At 45.3% G+C, this 25233-nt stretch overlaps 1 protein-coding gene across 1 annotated transcript; it reads left to right on the top strand.

Annotated features, from left to right (window-relative positions):
- Window positions 1-2455: 2455 nt before the first annotated feature.
- On the top strand, window positions 2456-5098 carry RFESD (Rieske Fe-S domain containing). The gene is made up of 4 exons (XM_080362455.1): window positions 2456-2821; window positions 3643-3823; window positions 3914-3948; window positions 4172-5098. Exons 1-4 carry the CDS (start codon window positions 2744-2746, stop codon window positions 4460-4462), a joined length of 585 nt encoding a protein of 194 aa, XP_080218581.1. The 5' UTR covers window positions 2456-2743; the 3' UTR covers window positions 4463-5098.
- Window positions 5099-25233: the final 20135 nt, after the last annotated feature.

Below are 25233 nucleotides of genomic sequence, written 5' to 3'. Positions count from 1 at the left end.
CAGAGCCCCGTCCAGCCTGGCCTGGGGTGTCTCCAGGGATGGTTCATCCACCACCTCTCTGGGTACCTGGCACAGGCTCTCACCACCCTCAGGACAACAATTCCTTCCTCATGTCCGGCCTGAATCTCCCTCCTTTAGTTTAAACCATCAGCCCTTGTCCTGTCACAACAGGCCCTGCTCTAAAGTCTGTCCCATCTTTCTCATGGGCCCCTTTTAAGCACTGAAAGGTGCACTAAGGTGTCCCGGAGCTTCTGTTCTCCAGCTGAACAGCCCAGCTCTGTCACCTGTCCCCAGCAGAGCTGTTCCAGCCTCGGGTCATTCCTGGGGCTGCTCTGGCCCCCCTCCAGCAGCTCCATGTGTGTCTGTGCTGAGGACCCAGAGCTGGCCCAGCACTGCAGGGGGGTCTCAGCAGAGCGGAGCAGAGGGGCAGGATCCCCCAAACCTGCTGCCCACGGGGCTGGGGATGCAGCCCAGGGCACCATTGGCTTCTGGGCTGCGAGCGCACATGGCGGTCATGGCCGATCTCTCAGCCCGGTGCCCCCAAGTCCTTCTCCTGGGGCTGCTCTCCATCCTGCACCCCAGCCAGGACTGATACCGGGGGTTGTCCCACCAGGGCAGGACCTGGCACTTGGCCTTGCACATACAACTTGTTGTGCTCCATGTCTCATTTGAATGGATGGTTTTCAGATGGTCATCAGTCTGGAAAAACACAGGAGCAAGCAAAACTGGTTTTTATTTCACCTTAGAGCGTATTGAAGATTGCAGTTTCCAAGGGATTGTGAAAGGGCAGGCAGACAAAATGCCATTTTAATGCACCTTTGACGGGCAGGTGATGCTCACCAGCTCAGTTGTCTCCTGGTCTGTGCTTAACACCCGTGCCTATTTAAAGAAAGGGAGGAGAAAGCAGGTGTTTGTTCGTCTGGTTCCAGCTGTGGAGGCAGCGTTGTCCAGTGGCGCCAGGCTGGGGGCTGAATGGAAGAGGAAAAGGTCACACTTGGTGGAAAACACCCAGAGGTCTGTTGCCCTTCCCTTATGGTCCTGTCCCAGATCCAGGGGACCCTCTAGGCAAGAACTGCTGCCTCCCCTGGGGCTTCCTCTGCCTCCTGGTCTGCTCTAGGTTGAAATGTCTCATTTTCTGTTCTTTGCAGATTCACGTCCTCCTCATGGATGAGAAAGTTGCCACCAGCAGGCTTGTTGTAGGAGGATCTACTTACAGGTCTTTTGTGATGAGGGGTTCTTAGCTGCGCCCTTTTCCTAAAGGAATAAATCTTTTGCCACCATGCATTTAACAAACTCATTAGTGTATTAACAAGTGTACATTGCCTTGATGGCTTTCTTCTGGAGGACCCTCAATGTATCAAGGCAACTCTTAGTCTTCAGTTTTAGATGAGCATGGATGTCTCTACTGTAAAATGAAGCCATTGGCTGTTGATTCCTTATGCCAGTTGGGCCTTGTAAGGTCCACAATGCGCTGACAGTCTGAGCCAGGTTTCAGCCCGTGGTCCCTGGGTGATTTATGTGTACAAAATCCAGGCCGACCATAGGAATGTCATCATTAAATGAACTGGAGATTTGGTGCCAAGTGTTCTTTTAACTCTGGTCTGGACATACATATGTATGTGTGCATGTGTGTGTTGATGTATGTGGATATACGCGCGTGTGTCTGTATCTCTATATGTGTACATGTATAGACACAAAACTTTTTAGAATTGTGTTTCTAAGAGTGTTTCTAGGTACAGGCTTCTGCATTTTAAGATTATGGCCAGTTTGGGAAGTTTATAAGCACAGTCAGCCAAAAGGTGATAGTAAAGTTAGGCATTTCCTGTTCCAGTTCTTGTGGTTCATTTGCTACACCCTGTGCCCATTTCCTAAAGGAGATAAGTGCAGATGCCTTATTGGATGGTCCTGTGAGCCTGACAGTGACACTTTCTAGGTAAGACTGGGTGGAAGTTCCTCTGAACTGGACAGCAGAGTCGTTCCTGATGGTTGATCATGTGCCAATCAGATAACAACTGCCCTTGAAAACGCCACGCTGTTATTTACACCCAGCGCAGGGGTTTATTAGGAACCACGCAGACGCTGATCTGGAATAAACACGTAACACGACGCATGGCTCTGAGCAGGGTTTCGGCAGGTCCCGCGTGGAGGAGGCGGTGGTGGTGGGGTTTTTTAGGGTTTATTAGGAACAAGGGTTTACTAGGAACCGTGGTGCAAGGGTTTATTAGGAACCACACAGCTGCTGGTCTGGAATAAACACATAATGTGATGGTGAGTCTGAGCAGGGTCTTAGTTCAGCAGGTCCTGTGTGCAGGACATGGTGGTGTCAAGGTTTTATTAGAGTTTATTAGGAACAAGGGTTTATTAGGAACTATGGTGCAAGGGTTAGTTAGGAACCATGCAGCTGCTGATCTGGAATAAACACATAACGTGATGGTGGCTCCAAGCAGGGTTTCACTTTGGCGGGTCCCACGTGGAGGACGTGGTGGTGGCCCGGGCTGGTGGGGAGGAAGGAGGAACCTGCAGCTCTCCCCTCCCGTTATCAGCGCAGCCCCAGCACGTCCCTGCTCCTTATCAGCCCTGGCAGAGCTGTGTCCCACGGCGCTGAGCCTCTATACATCCTGCCCCCTGCGCTGTAGGGGCCAGCCCCTCTGCTGGAGTCTGCACGTAAAGCCGGGCGCACCGGGCACGCCGTTACAGATGTGAGCGGGCAGGACAGCTGTGGCGGGCACGGCAAGGAGAGGCGATGCTGGACCTCGTCATCCTGAGCCTCCACTTCTTCCTCTGCTTCCTCATCTCCCTCGCGATCTGGCGCCAACGTGAGGTACGGGCGGCTGCCCTTGGGGCATGCAGCCCTGAATGGGCTCCCCTCCCATCTCAGCACCTGCTAACGCCTTTCTCAGCCTTATTTTTATGAGAAATCAGATTTTTCCTTGTACTAGGACTTCAAAGGGAACAGGAGCGCTTAGCTAATTGTAAGCAAATTTAACAGGAAGGCAGGTTTTGTGATTAAACTGCTTATGTTGTCTGCTGGGAGAGGCTTTTAGATGTTTGAAATATGTAAGAGGAGGAAGGGAAATGCAGACACACGTGCTGAAAAGCCCAGGTTGGATTGAGCTTCTCAATAAACAATTTTTTCCCCTCTTGGAGTTGACATTTTCAGGTTTTTTTCGGCTTGTATCTGTTTGCATTTCTAGCCATAATATTATGTAAAGGGTATTTGGTTTCCATGTAGATCCTGCTGTTTACTGATAGCAAAACTAAATAGTAGAGTATTTTACCTGAAACGCCCTTGTATCTTTTTGTGTGCATCTTTCACAGGGGTATGGTGGTTTAAGTGCAGAGTAAGGGAATAGTGATTTAGAATTTATCTCTCCTCAGCCCCAGGTATCAGGTTTGCAGCAGCTGGTTTCCCTGGTCCCAGTTCTGTCGGTGAGCACGCTGACCAGACATTATCACCGAACTCACGTGCTTTTCTTCATGTGCACTTTGATGGCTTTTCACTAAAAGTTCTGCTCCTTTAGCCTCACGTGTGAAATGGGTTGGGGTTTTCTCTGGGACTGAAACATCCTTTCTACACATAGAAATCCAAACATCAACTGCTTTGCAAGTAGTTTCTTGATTATTTTGTTGTGTTTTTTTAAGGATGTGGCTTTACACGGCCCAAGTACAGGAACAGTTGAAAAGGGGCCAGATGGCCTTATATTAATCGGCAAAGAAGATGACATAAAGAAGTCTGGAAGAGTAACAGCCAAGGTCGATGGCAGGGAAGTTGTTGTTTTCTACCATGAAGGGAAATTTCATGCTATGGACTCTCGCTGCTACCGTAAGATATTTGCATGTATGATCTCAGCATTGCAACAATTAAACAAAAAGTCCGCTATGTAAATTAATACTGTGTTCTACGCTGTTTCAGATGAAGGAGGCGCTTTACGTCTGGGAGACATCGAGGTACGTAAGCAAAATAAAAATAACGTAGGGGCGTAGAGACGTGTGGAATCTCTAGCATGTTTATTTGAATATTTTAATCTGAACATAACGTTGAAAGAAATGGATGTATATGTAAAATAGCAGACAGCCATACAGCTAAATCACCAAATGTGGGTTTTATCCCACAGATACTTCCAGGAGAAGAATCAGAAGATAATGACTTGCTTTGTTTTCTTCTTTGCAGGATATCGGTGGCCAAGCATGTATTGTTTGTCCTTGGCATAAGTACGTAATTACTTTGGAAACAGGAGAAGGATTATATGAAGGAGTAGATCCTTTGGAGCCATCACCAACACCACAGTGGCGATCAAAAGGGGTCAAACAAAGGATTCACAAAGTCACGGTAGACAGTGGGAATGTTTATGTGAGCCCTCCAGATTTCTCCGTGAAATTCGACTCCGATTATTTTGCTGAAAAGTACAGAAAGAATGAATTAAATTTGGAAAAAATGTGCAACTCAAAACCAGCCAAGTAAGTTGTGGCCAGAAAGCAGAATGCTGGTGAATGCCCCAAAGAAGAAACATTACTGTGAGATAAAAAACATGCCACGGCCATAAAGATTGTCTCCAGATTAAATTCTGGTGTTAAGGTTATGTTAAAACACTGAAACACATAGGACTGGGTAAGATAGGAAGCTCTGCATTGTCAGAAATGTGATTGATCTTGTGCCAATGAAATTTTTATCTGCACTTGCATGTCAAAAATAATTATTTACAGCAAAGTGCTTCATAGTACTTGATATTTTAGAAATCTTATTTTGATAGTATTGTTTTAATTTTTCAGAGGGGATATAGTATATTACTACTTAAACATGTTACATAGTTTAAGTTAAATAGTCAGGTGTAAAGGTTATGTTTATATATACTTAACAGTTTATACTTATGATGCCTTTGGAATGACATGGAAATTTTTAATCTTTTAGATACCTGAGCAATCTCTGGATGTTTAATAAGTGTCACAAAGAAAAGTACAAAACTTGAGTGTATTTAATGAGCTTTTTAATGCCTCTTTGTCTATTACTACTGTGATTCCATAGAAGTATTCATTTTCCTTCTCCCCAGTGAACTCCTTTTGGTAGTTCACCAAATAAATGTGACACGCATTTGTCATTTATGGCTTGTTCTTCCTGATTCCGTTGGACAAGAAAGAAGCTATTTGGTATAAAAACCTGATACATAATGTAGTGCCTCTTGTTTGTTTTTACTTATTTAAAATACATTTTTATACATTCATTTGGAAAAAAAAAAAAACCCACGTGCTTTTGGTTTAGAGCCAAAAGTTGGGGCGCATTTTTGGGTGATTTGTTGGCTGTATGCAAAATTTGGTGATAATCGGGTTCAGTTTGAAGTTGCCTCATCTGAAAGTTTTGTGTGTGCAGTGGGTTGTTGTCCTTTTAACGCACATAAAGGATAAGTAGGTCTGTGTCAACACCATTATTCATATAAATGTATTTAGCAGCAGTGAGGCACAGGGAAGTACCAGAGGAAAACCCCTGTGCCTGTTTGATCACAATGAAAAGAAGCAAAGCACACAATGAATTTATTTCGCCGCATTCAGGTGTAGAGGTTCGCCTCCACCACGCCTGCTTACATTGTTTTTGTGGTTGATAGGGAGAAGTGGCACCCGAGCTGACCTGTTTCAGTTTTGTGTTTTGGAAGAACTGCAGCACAGAAACACTTTTTTTCCTTCTCTTTTCCTTCTCCTTCTTTCTCCTTCCCCTTCCACTTCCCCTTGACCTTCTCCTTCTCCTTCCCCTTCCTCTTGCCCTTCCCCTTCTTCTTCTTCTCCTTCTTTCCCCTTCCCCTTCCCCTTCCCCTCCCTCTCCCCCTTCCCCTCCCTCTTCTTCATCTCCCTTCCCCTTCTTCCCCTTCCCCTTCTACTTCCCCTTGCCCTTCCTCTTCTCCTTCTTCTCCTTTCCCCTTCCCCTTCTTTCCCCTTCCACTTCTTTCCCTTGCCCCTTCCCCTTCTTTCCCCTTCCCCTTCTTTCCCCTTCCCCTTCTTCTTCTTTCCCCTTCCCCTTTTCCTTCTTTCCCCTTCCCCTTCCCTTTCTTCCCCTTCCCCTTCCACTTCCCCTTCCCTTCCCCTTTCCCTTCTACTTCCCCTTGCCCTTCCCCTTCTCCTTCTTCTCCTTCTTCTCTTTCTTCTCCTTCTCCTTCTTCTCCTTCTTCTCCTTCTTTCCCCTTCCCCTTCTTTCCCTTTCCCCTTCCCCTTCTTTCCCCTTCCCCTTCCCTCCCCTTCCCCTTTCCTTTCTTCCCCTTCCCCTTCCCCTTCCTCTTCCCCTTCCCCTTGCCCTTCCCCTTCTCCTTCTTCTCCTTCTTTCCCCTTCCCCTTCTTCTTCTTTCCCCTTCCCCTTCCCCTTCTTTCCCCTTCCCCTTCCCTTTCTTCCCCTTCCCCTTCCCCTTCCCCTTCTACTTCCCCTTGCCCTTCCGCTTCTCCTTCTTCTCCTTCTTTCCCCTTCCCTTTCTTCCCCTTCCCCTTCTTTCCCTTTCCCCTTCTACTTTCCCCTTCCCCTTCTTTCCCCTTTTCCTTCTTTCCCCTTCCCCTCCATCCCCTTCCTCTTCTCCTTCTTTCCCCTTCCCCTTTCCCTTCCCCTCCTCCTCCTCTTCATTCCCCTTCCCCTTCCCCCTCCCCTCTCCTTTTCTCTTCCGCTTCTCCTTCTTGAAAAACGCAGATCAAAGTATTGTGAGGTCTTCATATACAGCTGCATTGGCTCATGTGATTGCTTAGACAGCATTTTTATTGCTTTGGGGTTTTTTTGAAAGTACTGCATTAATAAAAGTTGGCTATTTAAATTAATAGAGATGCAGTTCAGGAAAGTAAGAATAATGAGCAACATGCAGTTTCCTGTGTGACATTTAGTAGAATGTTAGTAACAGGAAGTTTTACTTGAAAGTTTGGTGATCATGTTACTGGAAGAGTGTTCAGGCTTTTGTGGAACTGAATTTTCTGGCTAAAATCCAGCAAAGTGTTTAATGATATGTTTACTGTTAATCATATGCAATCAGTGGGACTGAATGCCCAGGCTTAGCTAAGTCCCTTTTTTTCTCAGTATTTGTCAGACATAATAATTACCGCAAGGTTTTAAGGTGGTGTTGCTTTTAATTTAAATGTGTTCTTATTCTCAAGAAGATTGTCTTAATTTAATACCTAAAGTTCATCAGTCAGTTGGCTTTCTCCTCTGTTTTCTTGTTGATGATCATGGCTGCAAAAAGAAGAGGGAGAGTTGGCTGACTGTTGGATTGCTTTCTTTTTGCTTTCTTTTTGCTTTCTTTTTGCTTTTTTTTCCTTCTTTTTTGATGCAATGAACAAAACCTACAGTTGCTACCTTTAAAAAATATATATGTACTCCCTATTCTGTTTTATTTGTCTGAGCTCTGAAGTGCTAGAATATGCACCTGATTTGAAAATACTGTCACCATTTAGTGTCCCGGATTTGGACTTTTCTGAGTCTCTTGTCCTGCCAGCCCTTTTCTAGGTCTTTAGTTATACCGGCGTATCATGTAAAAATATGGAAAATGTGGGGTTTTCATGAAAGGGAGGAGCCAGGAGGTTGATGGGGAAGGATGGAGGGGGAACATGGGGGGATTTTGGATGTGACGGGGAGTGGGGATGCAGACACCAGAGCTGGGTGATAAGAGGAGGTCTTGGTACTCATGGGGGAAGGAAACTTTAGTGGGAAAAAACAGAAAGGGCAGGAAAAGGCACTTTTGGGCGCAAGGTGACTGAAGGGCATGGAGAATGGTCCAGGGAGCTGCTGGTGGGGTGGAGGACGGCTTGGTTTGTAATTACAGAATCACAGAATCGACGGGTCGGAAAAGACCTCAGGGATCATCCAGTCCAGCCCTTGGTCCAACTCCAGCCCATTGACCAGATCACGGCACTAAGTGCCATGTCCAATCTCAGTTTAAAAACCTCCAGGGCCGGTGAGTCCAGCACCTCCCTGGGCAGCCATTCCAATGCCTGACCACTCTCTGCACAGAATTACTTTCTAATCTCCAGCCTCAGTTTCCCCTGGCAGAGTTGAAGCCCATGGCCCCTTGTCCTATTGCTGATGCCTGGGAGAAGAGCCCAATCCCCACCTGGCTAGAACTGCCCTTCAGGTAGTTCTAGAGAGTGCTGAGCTCAGCTCTGAGCCTCCTCTTCTCCAGACTGAACAAGCCCAGCTCCCTCAGCCTCTCCCCATAGGGCTTGTGCTCAAGTCCCTTCCCCAGTCTTGTTGCTCTTCTCTGGACCCTCCAGCACTTCAATCTCTTTCCTGAGCTGAGGGGCCAGAACTGAACACAACACTCCAGGTGTGGCCTCCCCAGTGCAGAGCACAGGGGAAGGGTCACTGCCCTTGTCCTGCTGACCACGCTGGTTTGGATACAGGACAGGACACCATTGGCCTTCTTGGCCACCTGGGCACACTGTTGGCTCCTGTTGAGCTTCCTGTCCATTAGTCCCCCAGGTCCCTTTCTGCCTGGCTGCTCTCCAGCCACTCTGCGCCCAGCCTGGAGCTGCAGGGGGTTGTTGTGGCCAAAGGGCAGCACCCGGCACTTGGCCTTGCTGAACTTCATCCCATTGGAATCAGCCCATTGTTCCAGTCTATCCAGATCCCTCTGCAGAGCCTCCTGCCTTCCAGCAGCTCCACACTCCCTCCCAACTTGGTGTCATCAGCAAATTAGAAACTAATGGGGAAAAAGGAGGGAGATGAGGAGCGGTGAAGCCAAGGCAGCGGGGCTGGGATGGCATTTAAGGGACCACAAAGACAGCAGGAATGAGTAATTGTGGGCAAGAGACCAAAAAGTCACTGGCTGGATAATTAGAGCTTCCTGGAGAGATGTGTTAATGAGCAGGATGTTAAGGTCAACCCTCCAGATTATTCAGGAGGAGTGTTTTGTTGCTGATAGTTTTCGGGGTTTAGTTTAATTTGACAAATGAGAAAACACCATCTGTTTTACCATCATTAATCAGCCCGGCAACGAACAGAGAAATGTATTTTGTGCTTTGGCTTGAGAATTTTTCAGGAAGACTCTGCGAGACGTTCAAGCTCTGTAAGACGCTTTCACAAGCAGCTTCAACAAAATAAACAAATCATGTTTTTCCTATCAGGGAGCCACCTTTTTGATAAAGACAGGTGAAAACTGTGACTGCAGCATGTTGAACTGCAGCTTGAGGCTTGACCTGATGTAGCTGCACTGTCAACCTCAATTAGACCATATCAGCTGTCAGGCTGGGTGCTGTACATTTTCCTTCTGCATGCAGTGCCTTGTTCTGCAATGTCGTGTTGTGGGTGCTCTACACAAAATAAAGGACAACTTCAATGTGAAAAGTGTTATAAAGTTGGAATTGATGGAGTGGGTTAGAAGGGGGTGGTCAGTAGGTCAGAGAGGTTCTCCTGCCCCTCTGCTCTGCCCTGGGGAGACCACACCTGGAATCTTGTGTCCAGTTGTGGCCCCTCAGTTCCAGCAGGACAGGGAACTGCTGGAGAGAGTCCAGCGCAGCCACCAAGATGCTGCAGGGAGTGGAGCATCTCGCGTATGAGGAAAGGCTGAGGGAGCTGGGGCTCTGGAGCTGGACAAGAGGACACTGAGGGGGGACTCATTGCTGGAGATCAATATGGAAAGGGGCAGTGTCAGGAGGATGGAGCCAGGCTCTGCTGGTGACAACCAGGGACAGGACAAGGGGCAATGGGTGCAAACTGGAACACAGGAGGTTCCACTGAAAGAGGAGAAGCAACTTGTTGGGGTGAGGGTGTCAGAGCCTGGCCCAGGCTGCCCAGGGGGTTGTGGAGTCTCCTTCTGTGCAGACATTCCAACCCGCCTGGACACCTTCCTGTGTAACCTCATCTGGGTGTTCCTGCTCCATGGGGGGATTGCACTGGGTGAGCTTTCCAGGTCCCTTCCAACCCCTCACATTCTGGGATTCTGTGATTGACAAGCTTATGAACATACCCCATATGGAGCACATACAATGGTGAGAGGGGTCTTTTCAGGACAGGACATCACATCGGGTGGGGAAAAATGTCTGATCTGTAGGAAAACAATTTTACGACCACTCTTTCACTGCCAAAGCCCTTTTGAATAGTGTTATATGGTTCCTAATTCCATCCATCTCTGCCAGCGGCTGAACTTGTGCCATGCTGGGGGTGCGGGGATGCAGGAGGAGCAGGGGGTGAAACGTGGGGGCGTGTGATGGGTTGGGTCAGGTCTTTGGACTCTTATCCAGCAAGCTGCTGTTTTTGTTGAATTTGTTCATTTAAACCTGCTGATTTTGTTAAGTGCTATTTTTTACTTGAATAAAGAGTAAGCACAGTTCTCAACACCTGACACGTATAAATTACTGAACTAGGCTAAAAGGGAAAATGCCAGTTTTGCTTGTAGGTACACAAACTGATAAATCAATGAAAAATATCTTGATTATCTCATTAATGACTCTTCTGTGAGATGAGGAGAGTGCCTTGATGAGCACTGGCTGTGATTCTGGACCAGTTGGGTTGTTTTGCTAAAAGAGATGTTTGAGAAGCATTGTTTGTTGCTGCAAACTGTAGTGGTCAGAAACCCAAGGCTTATGAAGGAAAGGCTGCTCCAGAAATAATTATCCTTTTTGAAGATTATGGTAAAATGTAAGATATCTTATTAAAATATATAAATATATATATATGTGTATATATAAAATTAACTCTTCAGATTACAGTGAACAAAGGAAATTATTTTGTTTGTGGCTTCCATGCGCTCTTGGTGCTTTGTTGAGGCTGTGGTTAACTTGGGACAACACAGGGATTACAGATAAAGGTAATATCTTTTTATTAAGCCAGGCAATGTAGCTAGAATAATTGCTAAAGCTTTTAGGCACACTGAAGTGGGGCTGTAGCACCTTAGAGCATTTCTGATTTATTCATGTTTGTGGATGAGTTGTTTAATAGGAAATATTACTTCTGCTTGCAAATCTCCTGCCTTGATTTCAATTAATGTCCAAGACACATAGCTGTATCCTCATTCAAGTAAAAAGTATAATCTTTTTTACCTTAAAAAATGTCATTCTCATTTGGCACGGATTGCTCCAAGGAAGATTGCAACCTCTGTAGATGCAGTTTGGCCCAGGAAGGCACAGAAGAGCGGTGCGCTGGTGGCCACCCCCGTATGGGTTCTATGGACATGAGGTGTTGGACTGGCTCAGCACCTGAGAAACCAGCACCACCATATGAATCTGAAAAGCAGTAGGTGAGGATGAACATCACCTCCCAGGAGGCCGTGTCACCTTGCAGTGCTCACGGTGTTTTTCATGAGACTCAGCACTGAAAGAAAACCTGAAGCTCAACGTCAGCTTGGAGATGCAGGTGTTCATGTGAATTTTCATTATCAGTTTGGCTACTCAAGCCTATGCAAAGCAGAAAGGAGTCTCGATTTTAAGTAAGTTAATGTGCAAGACCAAGTGCCAGGTCCTGCCCTGGTGGGGCAACCCCCAGTACCAGTCCCGCTGGGGTGCAGGATGGAGAGCAGCCCAGGAGAAGGACTTGGGGGCACCGGGCTGAGAGATCGGCCATGAGCCGCCACGTGCGCTCGCAGCCCAGAAGCCAATGGTGCCCTGGGCTGCATCCCCAGCCCCGTGGGCAGCAGGTTTGGGGGATCCTGCCCCTCTGCCCCGCTCTGCTGAGACCCCCCTGCAGTGCTGGTCCAGCTCTGGGTCCTCAGCACAGACACACATGGAGCTGCTGGAGAGGGGCCAGAGGAGCCCCAGCAATGACCCGAGGCTGGAACAGCTCTGCTGGGGACAGGTGACAGAGCTGGGCTGTTCAGCTGGAGAACAGAAGCTCCGGGACACCTTAGTGCACCTTTCAGTGCTTAAAAGGGGCCCATGAGAAAGATGGGACAGACTTTAGAGCAGGGCCTGTTGTGACAGGACAAGGGCTGATGGTTTAAACTAAAGGAGGGAGATTCAGGCCGGACATGAGGAAGGAATTGTTGTCCTGAGGGTGGTGAGAGCCTGTGCCAGGTACCCAGAGAGGTGGTGGATGAATCATCCCTGGAGACATCCCAGGCCAGGCTGGAGGGTTGGACTAGATGGTCTGTAAATGTCCATTCCAACCCAAACCATTCTGTGATTCTATGATTTTATGAAATGTTGTACTCCTGGTTGTTTTTTCCATTGCTTTTTAAATAACTGATGACTAGTTATAGACAAAACATACTGGCATTTAAAAATATGTGCTATTATCCTTCTGTGGCAATCTCTGGGTTTTGCTTTCATAATTTGGATGATGCAAGCTTTAATCGTAATGATCTGTTCATTTCTATGCACATCTTTTACAAAATTTTTCCTTTGCTATGCAGAATGGAAGAATCCCTTCTGAAAACATTCATAGCAATAAAATACAGTAGGTCAATAACATTGCCTCATTTTGCCTGCATGTTCAAATATTGTCAGTCAGTTCCTTGGTGAATAATGTTATCTGTACTTCATGGCTGTGAAACTGAAGCAGAAATTAATGGTTGAAATGTTCCCTAGTTTTGGTGCAGATGAATATTCCTGTAGGAGAAAAAGAAAATAGAGGGAAAAAAAGGGAGACTTTAAGTACTGAAAATTAAACAAAAATAATACAAAGCATGTTTATGGCATTTAGCCAAACATTCTCCCCATATCTCCCTGTTGCAAAATAAAAACAAGAAGGAATCCAAAACTTCCTTTGTAGTAATAAAATAAACCTTATTTCTTGTCCTTTTAAGTTCAAAAGAGACAAAACCAGAGCTGTTCTTAATCCCCTTCCTGAGATCTCCGATAAGCAAGGCGGCTCGTGGCTGCTGCCCCTTGCAAAGGGCAGCGCTGCTGTTCTTCGGCGGTGATGAGTAGCTTTTCCATTACCTAAGCAATGACGTGCTCAACCACTTCTGACATGTACAAGGCTGCTTGCCAGAAAAGTCTGGAACCCTCCCCATGCCTGGCTCTGCAGAGCTGCCCCCTCAGCGGTGGTGGGGACCCAAGGGATGGTTTATTTCTGTGCAAGAATATCACAGAATCTCAGAATGTCAGGGGTTGAAGGGCCCTGTAAAGCTCACCCAGTGCAATCCCCCCATGGAGCAGGAACACCCAGATGAGGTTACACAGGAAGGTGTCCAGGCGGGTTGGAATGTCTGCACAGAAGGAGACTCCACAACCCCCTGGGCAGCCTGGGCCAGGCTCTGACACCCTCACCCCAACAAGTTGCTTCTCCTCTTCCAGTGGAACCTCCTGTGTTCCAGTTTGCACCCACTGCCCCTTGTCCTGTCCCTGGTTGTCACCAGCAGAGCCTGGCTCCATCCTCCTGACACTGCCCCTTTCCATATTGATCCCCATGAATGAGTCCCCCCTCAGTGTCCTCTTGTCCAGCTCCAGAGCCCCAGCTCCCTCAGCCTTTCCTCACACGGGAGATGCTCCACTCCCTGCAGCATCTTGGTGGCTGCGCTGGACTCTCTCCAGCAGTTCCCTGTCCTGCTGGAACTGAGGGGCCACAGCTGGACACAAGATTCCAGGTGTGGTCTCCCCAGGGCAGAGCAGAGGGGCAGGAGAACCTCTCTGACCTACTGACCACCCCCTTCTAACCCACCCCAGGTCCCATTGGCTTCCTGGCCACAAGGGCCCAGTGCTGGCTCATGGTCACCCTGCTGTCCCCAGGACCCCCAGGTCCCTTTCCCTATACTGCTCTCCAATAGCTCATTCCTTGACTGACATCACTGGATGCCAATAAATCCGTACATCCCTGAGAAACGGTGGTTCCTGCTGCAGCTGTGGTGGTTTGGGTGGCTGCCGACAAAAGCTGGAAGTGCAGGTGGATGGTCTGTGCCCATTCCTGGGTACTGTGCTCGTGATGTTTGTGAAATTCTGTGGAGCAGCTGGGAATTGGTGACCAGGTCGGTTACAGAGGAACATTTCGTCCTGGTGGCCCCTCCAAATCCTTCAGAAAGGTGGGAACAGTGACAGTGAGAATATCAGATTATTTGGCCAGAGTTGTGGCAAGTGGAATGAAAAGTGCCGCTTCACCTCGGGACCCCTGACAAACTCCTGGTGTTTGACATAAAACAAGCTTCTGCAATGTAATCTCTGTACCTCAGGAACAATATATACATGAACATGGAATATAAACATAAAATTGGATCCTGGGGGCAGTTCTGGGCCCCTCACGCCAAGAAAGGGCTTGAGGTGCTGGAGCGAGTGGAGAGAAGGGAACGGAGCTGGTGAGGGGCTGGAGCACAATGTGATGGAGCGACTGAGGGACCTGGGGGTTCAGCTGGAGAACAGGAGCTGAGGGGAGACCTTCTGATCTCTGACCTGCCTGAAAGGAGCTTGGAGCCAGGGGGGTCGGGCTCTGCTCCCCAGGAACAAGCGCCAGGAGCAGAGGAAACGGCCTCAAGTTGCCCAGGGGAGGTTGAGGTTGGATGTGGGAACAATTTCTTCCCCAAAGGGCTGTGGGGCATTGAACAGGCTGCCCAGGGCAGTGCTGGAGTCACCAGCCCTGGAGGGCTGGACAGACGGACATGAGGTTCTCAGGACATGAGACAGGGACAGGGGTGGGGGAGCGGGTGGACTCGATGATCTTGATCTCACCCAATCAAAATGATCCTGTGATTCTGCAATTAGTAAAGAGTGAATACCTCTAAGAAAACCACTGTCAAGGTCTTTCACGTGTCACCCATCTCCAAGTTTTCTCCCAGCCAGGGAGGTGGAACAATGGACGGCAACATGTCTGGCTGCCAGCAAACTTCAGATGGTTATTTCCAAGGGAAGGAACTAAGTTTCCAAAACAAGCAGCCCTCACGCTTTGCAGGATCTTTTTAAACCCAGCGGCACTTGGCAGCCCCACGTTTGAGAACTGTCTGCAGCCGTGTCCTGTCCCACGGCACATGGGATGCACATGGTGCTCGCTGTGCTGAGACGGGATCTTGGCACAACACAGCGTGGACCTGGGAACGGTGCCTAGTCAGAGGTTTCTTTTAATTTGGATTGAGAGGAGCTAAGGTGCACAGTCATGCATATATAAGCATATTGTACACACTTTATAAATAAAGCTCTAGCTGCTAGGCTATATCACACGACAAATGACAAATGAGGTGGCTGTGAGGTCCCTTCTTCATTCAGATGTTCGTCAGAAAGCCCATATACGAATTTTTGGGAATCCCACACTGCCCCCTAATTAATGCTCACTGATGCAAAGGTAGGCTTAGCAAAATTCATTAGCTGAATAAAGACAAAGGCAGAAATACTGTTTTGAAGGATTAAAGATCTAATGTCCAGTAGTTTGCTTCTTATGTGTTAAATATTCTCTGACTGATGTTTTGTTTTACCTTAACTGGTGCGTGCATGTCTCAACCTGCACCACAGTAATGTCCAAGTTTTTGGGGAAAAAACACAGTTTTCTAGCAAGATGAAGGGATAATGATCCCCACTATTCCTGACAAATGAGGCAACAATTAACATAAATGGCGCTTGTTAACTTTGGGTCCAGTCCCATATCTGAGCTGAGATGCTGAAAACCTGGTTTTGTCTTTGTTTTTCCTGAGTACAAAATAACATACAGCACTTCCATATGAATCGACAGCTTGCTTCAGTGGTGGTTTCAGGTAAGGACCCTGCACTTAAATGAATCATAGCATGAAGTGTCAAGAAAATGAGAAATGCAATTAGTCACTGCCCATTAAAATTTGTTTCAAGTGACTTGCATAGATTTATTTAAGAATTGTAGCAAGGAAAACATTCTTTAAGAGTAACTACAAGTTTTCCACACCTGGAATGAACTCATTCACTCAAGCTGCGGGTGGCAGCGTACTGCAAAGATTTGAGACAAGAATGTTTTAATGCTGTCATGGTCATCCTTGCTATCCCAGCCCTCTGCTATCACCTTGGTAATGGATTTGAGAACCTACCTCCTTGTTTCCTTGTAATCTGGGATTGATACAGGGAACTGACAATTAACTAATTAACACTTAAAAAACTAACACTTGACACTTAGAGAACTAACCCTACCCCACATCACTAAAGACACTTAGGGAGCTAATCCTTTAACCCACATCACTATTGCCCACCCTTGCTTAGCTTTGTGTAACTTATTGTACAAAAAATAGGACTTCCCTGATGCCTTGCAAGGATAATAATCCTTGGGTGCATCCTTGGTGCATCCTTGGGTGAACTAGATAACAGAAACTTGGGCACAGGACAGGAGATACATCAGTTTAACCAACTCAGCAGTCTGAGACCCAACCAACTCATCACACTGGACCAAAGGTGACCATGTACAGAGCAGAGGACCTGGGTTCACAATCACTGCACAGCTACAATCAGGAGGAGCCAGAGGTGGAGACTATGGAAATGGTCCCCTGAACTCATTGTAATATGAACTGCCTTCTCCGGGACAGGTTATGAATATGTACAGGTGTTCCTAAAACTTTCATGAATATGTAACACTTTACTGCATTTAACCAACTACTACTGTAATTTTACACATGCATTGGGTGAAATGATTCCCTGTGTGTCCGACTTCGTAAATAAACGCATACCTTCCTTATAACTTCAAGGGTTGTAAGGTCATTCCGTGCCACAGGATGTAACGAGAGACTTAAAAAGTTAGAGAAAAGAGGATGAAGTAGAAGGTGCACGTTCATGGAGACATGGGCTGCACTAAGTGATGACAACAAGAACAACAGACAAATGTGCTTTAATTGACGCTGGTAGAACGTTGTACAAAGACACCCTAAAAGGGCAATCCATATAGAAACTGAGGCCATTTCTCAGCTATTTCAGGAGTCTCAAAAGGTTAAAAAATAAGTCCAGATTTTGCATGTTAGTGGGGAGAAATTATTTCCTTGATAGCAGAAATTGTGGTGTTACCACCAGAGTAATATGGCAACTGAAATGAGACAGAAGACACAGAATCAAAAGAATCAACTAAGAATGAGAGCATTTCTTCATTAGCTTTCAAAGTCTGCTTGATATCAGGTTAGAGATCGATATAAACAAGAAGTTTTTGGCTTTAAATCCCTCACTTGTTGCGCTAGTCACAGGAAAAACATTGCACTATCAATTTTCTTTCAAGTTTTATTTATTACCTTCTTTAAAAAGTTGGTTTTTACCACTGCTGAGCTATTCCTGTCTTCAGCAGCCAAGCATTAAACTGCAAATTTAGGCCAACAAACTGCCTCATATATAAAATAATAAATCAAGCGAGCCATGATTTCAGATGCATGCAGAACACTATTGGCAGAATTCAAAACATCTAAACCAGAAAAAGTTCATTTATCTCACGAGAAAATATCTTTATCATGCACTTATTAGTTAATCCTTGTTTAGAAATTTTGTAGCTTCTGAGGAGATGTTTATACTGTGATGTATCTAATGGATAGACATTTACCATATATGCCCCGTACCATGGCACAGGAGTTGGAAGAAGGTGGCTGAGATTTTTAAGAGCCCACTTACTCCATCTGAGGTTTCTGTAGTATATATCTGGCTTGAACAAATTATTTTTTAGAGGATTTAGGCATTTTATTGATAATATTGTCAGATTCATTGCTCTTACTGACCAGTCGTTGAAGGTTTCTCTTGGGCAGGAATTAAATTCATAGAAGGACTGGATTTTGAAATGACAGGTTCACTGGAAGAGAAGAACATATTAAACCATAGGCGCACCAAAATAAGATCAACACTCCATTAATTATATCCTATTTAGCAATCTGTAGAAATGTGTCACATAAAATATTTCTATATACTATCTCATTACTTTGCTGACAGCTCAGTTTTAAATTGGTACAAATGTTTATACTGATAGACAATGGTAAATACTCCTAAAGACCACAGCTTCTCAAATAAGTCCCATTAATATTTTTTCTCTTAAATTTCTGTGTTTTCATGTCGTGAATAGGAAATAAAAAGTAAATTGAGCCATTGATTCCACTCCTGGAATTAAAGCATGAGTTATTTCTGTGTTAGTCATGATGTTGTATATTATTTAGTTTTGAACTCACTTGAAAAGACTTTCGTTAACAAGCACGAGCTTCATAAATCATCGCACATGAACTTTATTGAAATTGGCTCAGAGGGGAAAATTAAGTGTAAAACCAGAATGTTCTGTCCCACCAGATCACATTTTTGTCAAAAGAAAACCAAAGAAGAGAATAAAACTGTCATGTAGGGATATCATTGAATAAACCGTTATTGTAAAATACACGGGAGAGTCTATAAACCTAGAAGCTTATAGAAAACCACTATTATTACTAAAGAGAAAACAAAATTGATTTTATTATTTATAGCTAGTTTTCCACTTAATTTTACCCTGTTTCCAAGTGTTTTGCCTTGTTTGGTCTTTTTTGAACATCATGCCCCTAATTTCCCATTTTTGTTAGGTGAAAAAGCATTGTTAGGTAACCCTGGCAAGATCTCTGGAGATACGGATCTGCATGCAAGACTATAGCTCGAGTTGCTGCCAAATACATAACTGAAAATCACTAAGTAATTTAAGGCTCCCCACTGTAGAAATCTGAAGATTACTGATGATTTAAAAATAAAGAACGAAACCAAAAGCACAAACAACCAAGAACTGCCGAATCTTTCCTTGCAGAAAAAAGCTTGATTTATTTTTTGTAAATGTCTTCAGAGAAGAAAAAAAAACCTGTCAAATGTGTGCCTGAAAAATTACCTTTCAGTAGCATTTGCTGTTTATACTTACATTATGAGAATGTCAGACCATCTTAATTATTTGTAGGCTTCTGCAGTGCCTCTGAAGTGAAAATAAGGCAAAAAAATAGGGCCTTTGCCACAACAAAATTGATGTTATTTGTCATATGCTGCCTCTGTCTTCAATTTTAAACTGGGAGGTGAGATGTCACCATTAGCAGGCTATGAACATGCGTTTTGAAAACAGTACCAATTCTTTTATTTCTTATAATTCATTGCAGAAGAAAAATAACATTAAGAAAGGAGAAAAAAAAAGGTTTATGAAATTCAAACAGAATTGCATATATATTAGTGAAGCATGTCATTTTATTGTGAGGTTAACTGAAGGAAGAAGTTCATAGTGGTAGTCAATGGTGCAGAGTCTAGCTGAGGCCAGTGTCTAGTGCAGTGCCTCAGGGGTCAGTACTGGGGCCAATATTATTCAATATATTGATTAACGATTTGGATGAGGGAATTGAGTGACTATCAGCAAGTTTGCTGGTGACACCAAGCTGGGAGCAGTGGTGACACTGGAAGCTGTGCTGCCATCAGAGACCTGGACAGGCTGAGAGCTGGGCAGGGAATAACCTGATGAAATTTAACAAGGGCAAGTGTAGAGTCTTGAATCTGGGCAGGAACAACCCCAGGTTCCAGTATAGGCTGGGAAATTACATATTAGAGAGCAGTGTAGGGGAAAGGGACCTGGGGGTCCTGGGGACAGCAGAGTGACCATGAGCCAGCACTGGGCCCTTGTGGCCAGGAAGCCAATGGGACCTGGGGTGGGTTAGAAGGGGGTGGTCAGTAGGTCAGAGAGGTTCTCCTGCCCCTCTGCTCTGCCCTGGGGAGACCACACCTGGAATCTTGTGTCCAGCTGTGGCCCCTCAGTTCCAGCAGGACAGGGAACTGCTGCAGAGAGTCCAGCGCAGCCACCAAGATGCTGCAGGGAGTGGAGCATCTCCCGTGTGAGGAAAGGCTGAGGGAGCTGGGGCTCTGGAGCTGGACAAGAGGACACTGAGGGGAGACTCATTGCTGGGGATCAATATGGAAAGGGGCAGTGTCAGGAGGATGGAGCCAGGCTCTGCTGGTGACAACCAGGGACAGGACAAGGGGCAGTGGGTGCAAACTGGAACACAGGAGGTTCCACTGAAAGAGGAGAAGCAACTTGTTGGGGTGAGGGTGTCAGAGCCTGGCCCAGGCTGCCCAGGGGGTTGTGGAGTCTCCTTCTGTGCAGACATTCCAACCCGCCTGGACACCTTCCTGTGTAACCTCATCTGGGTGTTCCTGCTCCATGGGGGGATTGCACTGGATGAGCTTTTGAGGTCCCTTCCAATCCCAAACATACTGTGATACTGTGATAACACGTATTCTGCCATCAGAAAAGCACCACACCCGCCATGGAAAAGAAAATACGAGAAGTAAAAGAGGAAGTTTAGACAAGTTACTGATTTCAGTGTTTGCTACACCTTTGTACACATTAAGTGCAAAACAAACCAGATAAGTGACTCGTGTGTGTGTTCTTTCCATCCAGCTCAACCAGCTCTTTGAAACTGTTTATCAGCCCCTTTTTCAAACTTTGGTAATTATTGTAGTTTTTCTGCAGTATCAAGAATAGTACGTTCTTATAATATAGGAAAATTCCTCTTGCTCTTTTCTTTTTTGCACTATGACAAGTTTAGGACTCCAATGCTAATCTGTTTTGATTTTTTCAGACCAGACCATCTCTTTGGCCTTTTTGCCTCATTTTTATTGCAACTACAGTACTATTAATAAAAGAATAGAAATTAAAGCTAGTTACCACAAAACATCTAGTCTTAATTAGTCAGTTTGTATCTGTGCCAACTCTAGATCAATAACAAATACAAGGTAGTCTGTGGTTATTTTTTATTTACGCCAACTTAGAGAAAATAAAACATAAAAGAAAAATACTGATTTACGGATTTACATTTTTGGTTTGGAGAGCTGGCATTCAGAAATGTCAGCTTTTTATTGAAAGCTTTTTACATGGAAACTTATCAAATTTGTCCTTCAGACAAAGCAAAAACACAAAAACCCACAAACCAAACAAAAACCCACCAAAAAAAAAAAAAAGCCCAAAACAAATCAAACAAAACCCAAACCAAAACTCTCTTATAAACCCCACGACACCACCATCACCACCAATTCCAATAAAATGTTGTGGAAATGAAAATGACACCGCACTGTGAATTTCCATCTCCCTCGTGGGCAGAGAGAGCCCTTTTCAGGCTCGTTTCCCAAGAAAGAAACACTTAAAGCCATGTTGATCACACCATCCATCTGCCAGCCCTTAGTAGTGAACTTTACCTATAGCGGACAGATGGTGGAAAAGCCTTGAACACAGTAAATTCCTATTAGTATTGTAAAAATAGGCTGCTCAGTAGCAAGACCTCAACTAATGCTCCTATAGAGACAACAGCCACAACAGGAGCACTTCTGTGACTACACATTATATACCAACGCTTGAGGCAGCGAAATAGTCATTCACTGGCTTCTGCTCTTAAAAATAATCCATTTATAAAGACACTTCAGTTTGTGTCCTTGTATCATGTCCCATTTCTCACATCACGTGTAGTTTATCATCCAGCAAAGGCTCCAGAGCAGCTAATGCCTCTGAGGTGTTGAGCAACTGTTCTGGAACAAGTGACCTGGGAATGAAGGAGAATGTCAGAGGCTGTGAGGTGAAAATTAAGTGGTTTTTATTTATTACAGTGAAAGCAATAACATTCGGTTTTCATACATGGGCTGTTCTCTCCTGCTGCCCTGATACACGCTCCTGTAGTTAGAGATACACGGGCAGCAGAGGAGGCTGAGAACAAGTGAGAGGTGGAAGGAGTATTAAATACCCATGAAATTGTAACAGAAGGGAAAATAAGAAAGCAGAAATAAGATAAATAAATGAACTACTAAGCAGACAATTTAGAATCTAGCTCTAAACTTAATCCTTGGACTTTTTGAAACAAAACTAACATTTAAAACATGAAATGGCCACCCAGTGACATCTGTGGAGAGGTTTAACATCTGTATGAGGAAAGCTGAGTAACTATGTGCTGTCTTCTAATTCTGGAGAGGTGCAGTTGTATGAAAAGAGTTAGAAGGTAACTTTAAACAGTAAACTTACTTCTGGTTAAATTTAATTTATAACTTATTAAGAAATTACAACTTTGACAGCTGAACAGTTAGTGCTGTGAGGCATATATACAGGGTGGATATTTGTATATCTAGGTATAAACTTTGTTCTTTAATTTTTCTCTTCTTAAAATGCATATTAACTCGATGTTGATCTGACATTATTAGACTATTCTGTTTTACCTGATGCAGTGAATCCTATCTGCACCCCTGCAGTGCATTTTTAATAACAAAAACTACAAACTGTATACATTACTGAACGAAGCTGTGGGTGGGCAAAGGGCAGAACTTCTGCAGGAGCACATTAAGTAATTCTGAGGGTCTCCTCCCTGTAGAATTCACATGCTGGGTCACTCAGTCTTAAGCGCTTATCCAGGTGATCATAAAGTGGATTAAAACAGTGCAATTAGTAGCACTCGTTAAACAATGACATGGGAATTGTACAGCGCAGCTGTGCATCTGCATCTGGGGATTCTTCCCATCGTGAAGGGAGTGTCTTCTGCAGCACATCATGTTGTTTCAGCCTTGCACCCTGTCGTGGGTTAACCCCAGCTGGCAATACAACCACCATAGCCGCTCGATCACCTGCTCCCCTGATCCCCGCCTCAGCCAGGGAGAGAATCAGGAGGGAAGGGAGAAACTTGGATTAAGATAAACACACTTCAGTAAAACAACAAAATACTGATACACTACTAGCAAATATAGATATATAAAAAATAGAAATAAAAGATACTCAAGGCAATTCCTCACAAACTCTGCCCACATTGAGCAGCCAGTCCCAGTAAGACACACCTGGTCCGAACAGACGATCCCAGAGAGAGAAAGGAGAGGAAAAAGACAGAAAAGTGCAGAGGCCTCTGCAAAATGGCAAAAAAAATGAACTAAATGTCCCACACTGCATTCCCCTGGCTCCAGCAAAAAGAGCGAAGAGAAGGAGAGAGGTAGCACTGGATCCCAGCTTCTAATTCTCCTTGAATACTTAGTATGACACTAATGAGCTGGAACACTCCCATTGATGGGTCTGGGTGTCAGTCCAGCTCTGTCTGTCCATCCCTGCTGCCCCACACCTGTGGGCAGAGCTGCTCTCAGACCAGAGCAATTCGAAACATTAACTCTGTGCTGGGCTGTTATCTCTTGTTCTCAAACTAAGTCCTAATAACGAGCATACTAGCTACGGAAAATAAAGGTTTCTAACTGCACGAAGAAAATGAACCCATTTTCAATCAAACCAGCACACATCTCTGCAGCAGGTTGGACCACACAGGCAGGAGATGAGTCCCATTGCCATAATTCGGGAACTTGTCCCCTCTCTGCCAAAGGCAGCAAGCTTGGAGGACAGACCCTCCACCGGGCTCCTGCAGCAGCAGAGGTGGATCCTGGTAGTCCACAGCTCAGCCTCGTGCGTCAGCAGCTTTACACTGCTCAGTAGTTGCTTTCACAGCTCTGTTGCACTACAAACTGGATCTGGTTTAAATTTAAAAAGTGTCATTTTTTTCTTTCTCCTTCTCCTCCCATCAGATCATTCTCCATGCCCTGCATACTTTGATTCAACATTGGGCTGATATTACATTACTTGATACAGTAATACTAGAAAAAATAGTTAAAGTAGATGTTAACAAGTGGCCGGGAGTAGATAACATTTATGAGAGTGTTCCTCAGCAAATCAGGTAAGAAACCACAAAACTGGGTCTGGGGTCTGTGTATTGTTGGAGGTGCCATCAGAGGCTGCTGGTGCATTCAAAAACTGCTTCATCAGGATCTGGGGAATGCTGAAGCAATGGGCCCATCAGCAGTTGCTGGTGAGGTGACACAGTCTGCGGTGGAGAATGAGCCTGAGGGACACGTGGGTGAACACGGTCTGTTGGGAAGGTGTTGGAGAGGCTCCAGTGAAGCCCAGCATCGCTGGCATTTGGAGGAAGGGTGGTAAGCATGCCGATGAAGGCGGTCGTGTGGGCATAATAATCCTCTTGCATTTTCAAAAAGCCTTTGAGAAGCTTTTTGCAAAGCTTATTAAACTTTGTAAAGAAACTGAGATTGGACGAGAGGTTGTTTTTTGGGTTGAAAGCTGGTGTAAGAAGAGGAAGTGAAGGACAGGGCTTAGCGATCACTCTCCAGGAACAATTCAGGTCGGAAGGGACCTCTTGGGGACATCTAACCCAGCTTCCACTCCAAGGCTGTCTAGTGAGCTGACATTGCACAAGGACTCTTCCAGTGAAACCTTCGATGCCTCCAAGGACGCAACCCCAAGACTTGGTACCAAATCTTTGGGATGTGTGCTGATGTTCCTTGCTTTCTCTATCTCTGGAAAACAGTAAACAGTGAAATCTGTTGGGCTGGAGGGACAGTGACCTCTGGCCAGGAGCACCTGGGCCATCTCTGAAACTTGCTTGAGTATTCACACAGGGGAATATAATCAAACCCATTCTCCCAAGCCCGACCAAGCCTACACCATTTTTTCTGGCATAGTTGTACTGAAAAATATTAGTGTTCCTTAACACTGGCGGTTCATTCCTTGCTTTTCCACACACAGGTGGCTTTTATTGGTTTGGATGTGGCAGATGGTGACAACAACAGAAAGAGTCCTTCTGTTTGCTCAGGCTTTGTCCATGCACGAGGTCTCGGCTGGTGAATCCTGCAGCAGCAATGTCTGTAGCATGGATGAGCACCAATCAAGTCAAGCCTATCATAGGTTATATTTGCAACATCGCCTCTATTCATCAAAACATATATTTGAAAAAAAATATCCCAAAAACTTACCTCTCCTAGAATAACACAGTTTCTCTGTCCAGAACATCAGCAGCTCTGTGCGGGCTCAAGTAACAACTGGGCTTGGCAACAACTTCTCAGTCCAAGTGCATTAAACCCCCTCAGTGTCCTGAAAATATGGGCCAGTTAGTCATATGTGAATCAGTGCAAGGAAGGCTAAAGCTTGGAAAGGAAAAAACCCTCCTCCTTGACTTGGCTGCAGTTATCCTCTTGCTGTGGAAAATATCATTATCCTGTTGTCAGCAAAAACTGCATACTTGTTCTCATTGCTTTATCTGAGGTGCTCACTGGAGAGCTTCAACAGGAATAATTTGAAACAAAATAATAATGTTCCAGTGTAAAATGCACAAGCTCAAGCAAGCCATTGTTTTCTGAGCCCTGTCAAAGGCTCCTTTTTCTGCAGTTTTGTCGTTTGTATGTCGGCAGCAATGGCAAATGCCTGCTGGCCGCAACGTTTGCTGGTCGTAGGATATTCGGCTTCCACATTGCCAAACAGGGAACAGTCAAACAATCCTCTATAATCCTCTTCTCTCTGTTAAACAGTCTTCTATGGCTTTCCCTTGCAGTGCCCAAGCAACCTGCAAAATGCACCTGAGGTAGCAGCACCAAGCACCTTCTCAGCTCGTGATATTTATCACCCTGCAAAAGTGAACTAATTCGCTTTTTTTGTGTGTGTTT

This window comes from Nesoenas mayeri, assembly GCF_963082525.1.
Source record: "Nesoenas mayeri genome assembly, chromosome: Z".
Lineage (NCBI taxonomy): Eukaryota > Metazoa > Chordata > Aves > Columbiformes > Columbidae > Nesoenas > Nesoenas mayeri.
The sequence above is the reverse complement of the archived record's forward strand: the minus strand, read 5'-3'. Positions and strand labels throughout refer to the sequence as shown.

Excerpts from the sequence above, each read along its gene's own strand:
- RFESD (XM_080362455.1), top strand. The coding sequence starts at position 2,744 with ATGCTGGACCTCGTCATCCTGAGCCTCCACTTCTTCCTCTGCTTCCTC. Across the intron at positions 2,822-3,642 it reads CGATCTGGCGCCAACGTGAG|GATGTGGCTTTACACGGCCC; the intron begins GTACGGGCGGCT and ends TGTTTTTTTAAG. Across the intron at positions 3,949-4,171 it reads TACGTCTGGGAGACATCGAG|GATATCGGTGGCCAAGCATG; the intron begins GTACGTAAGCAA and ends TCTTCTTTGCAG.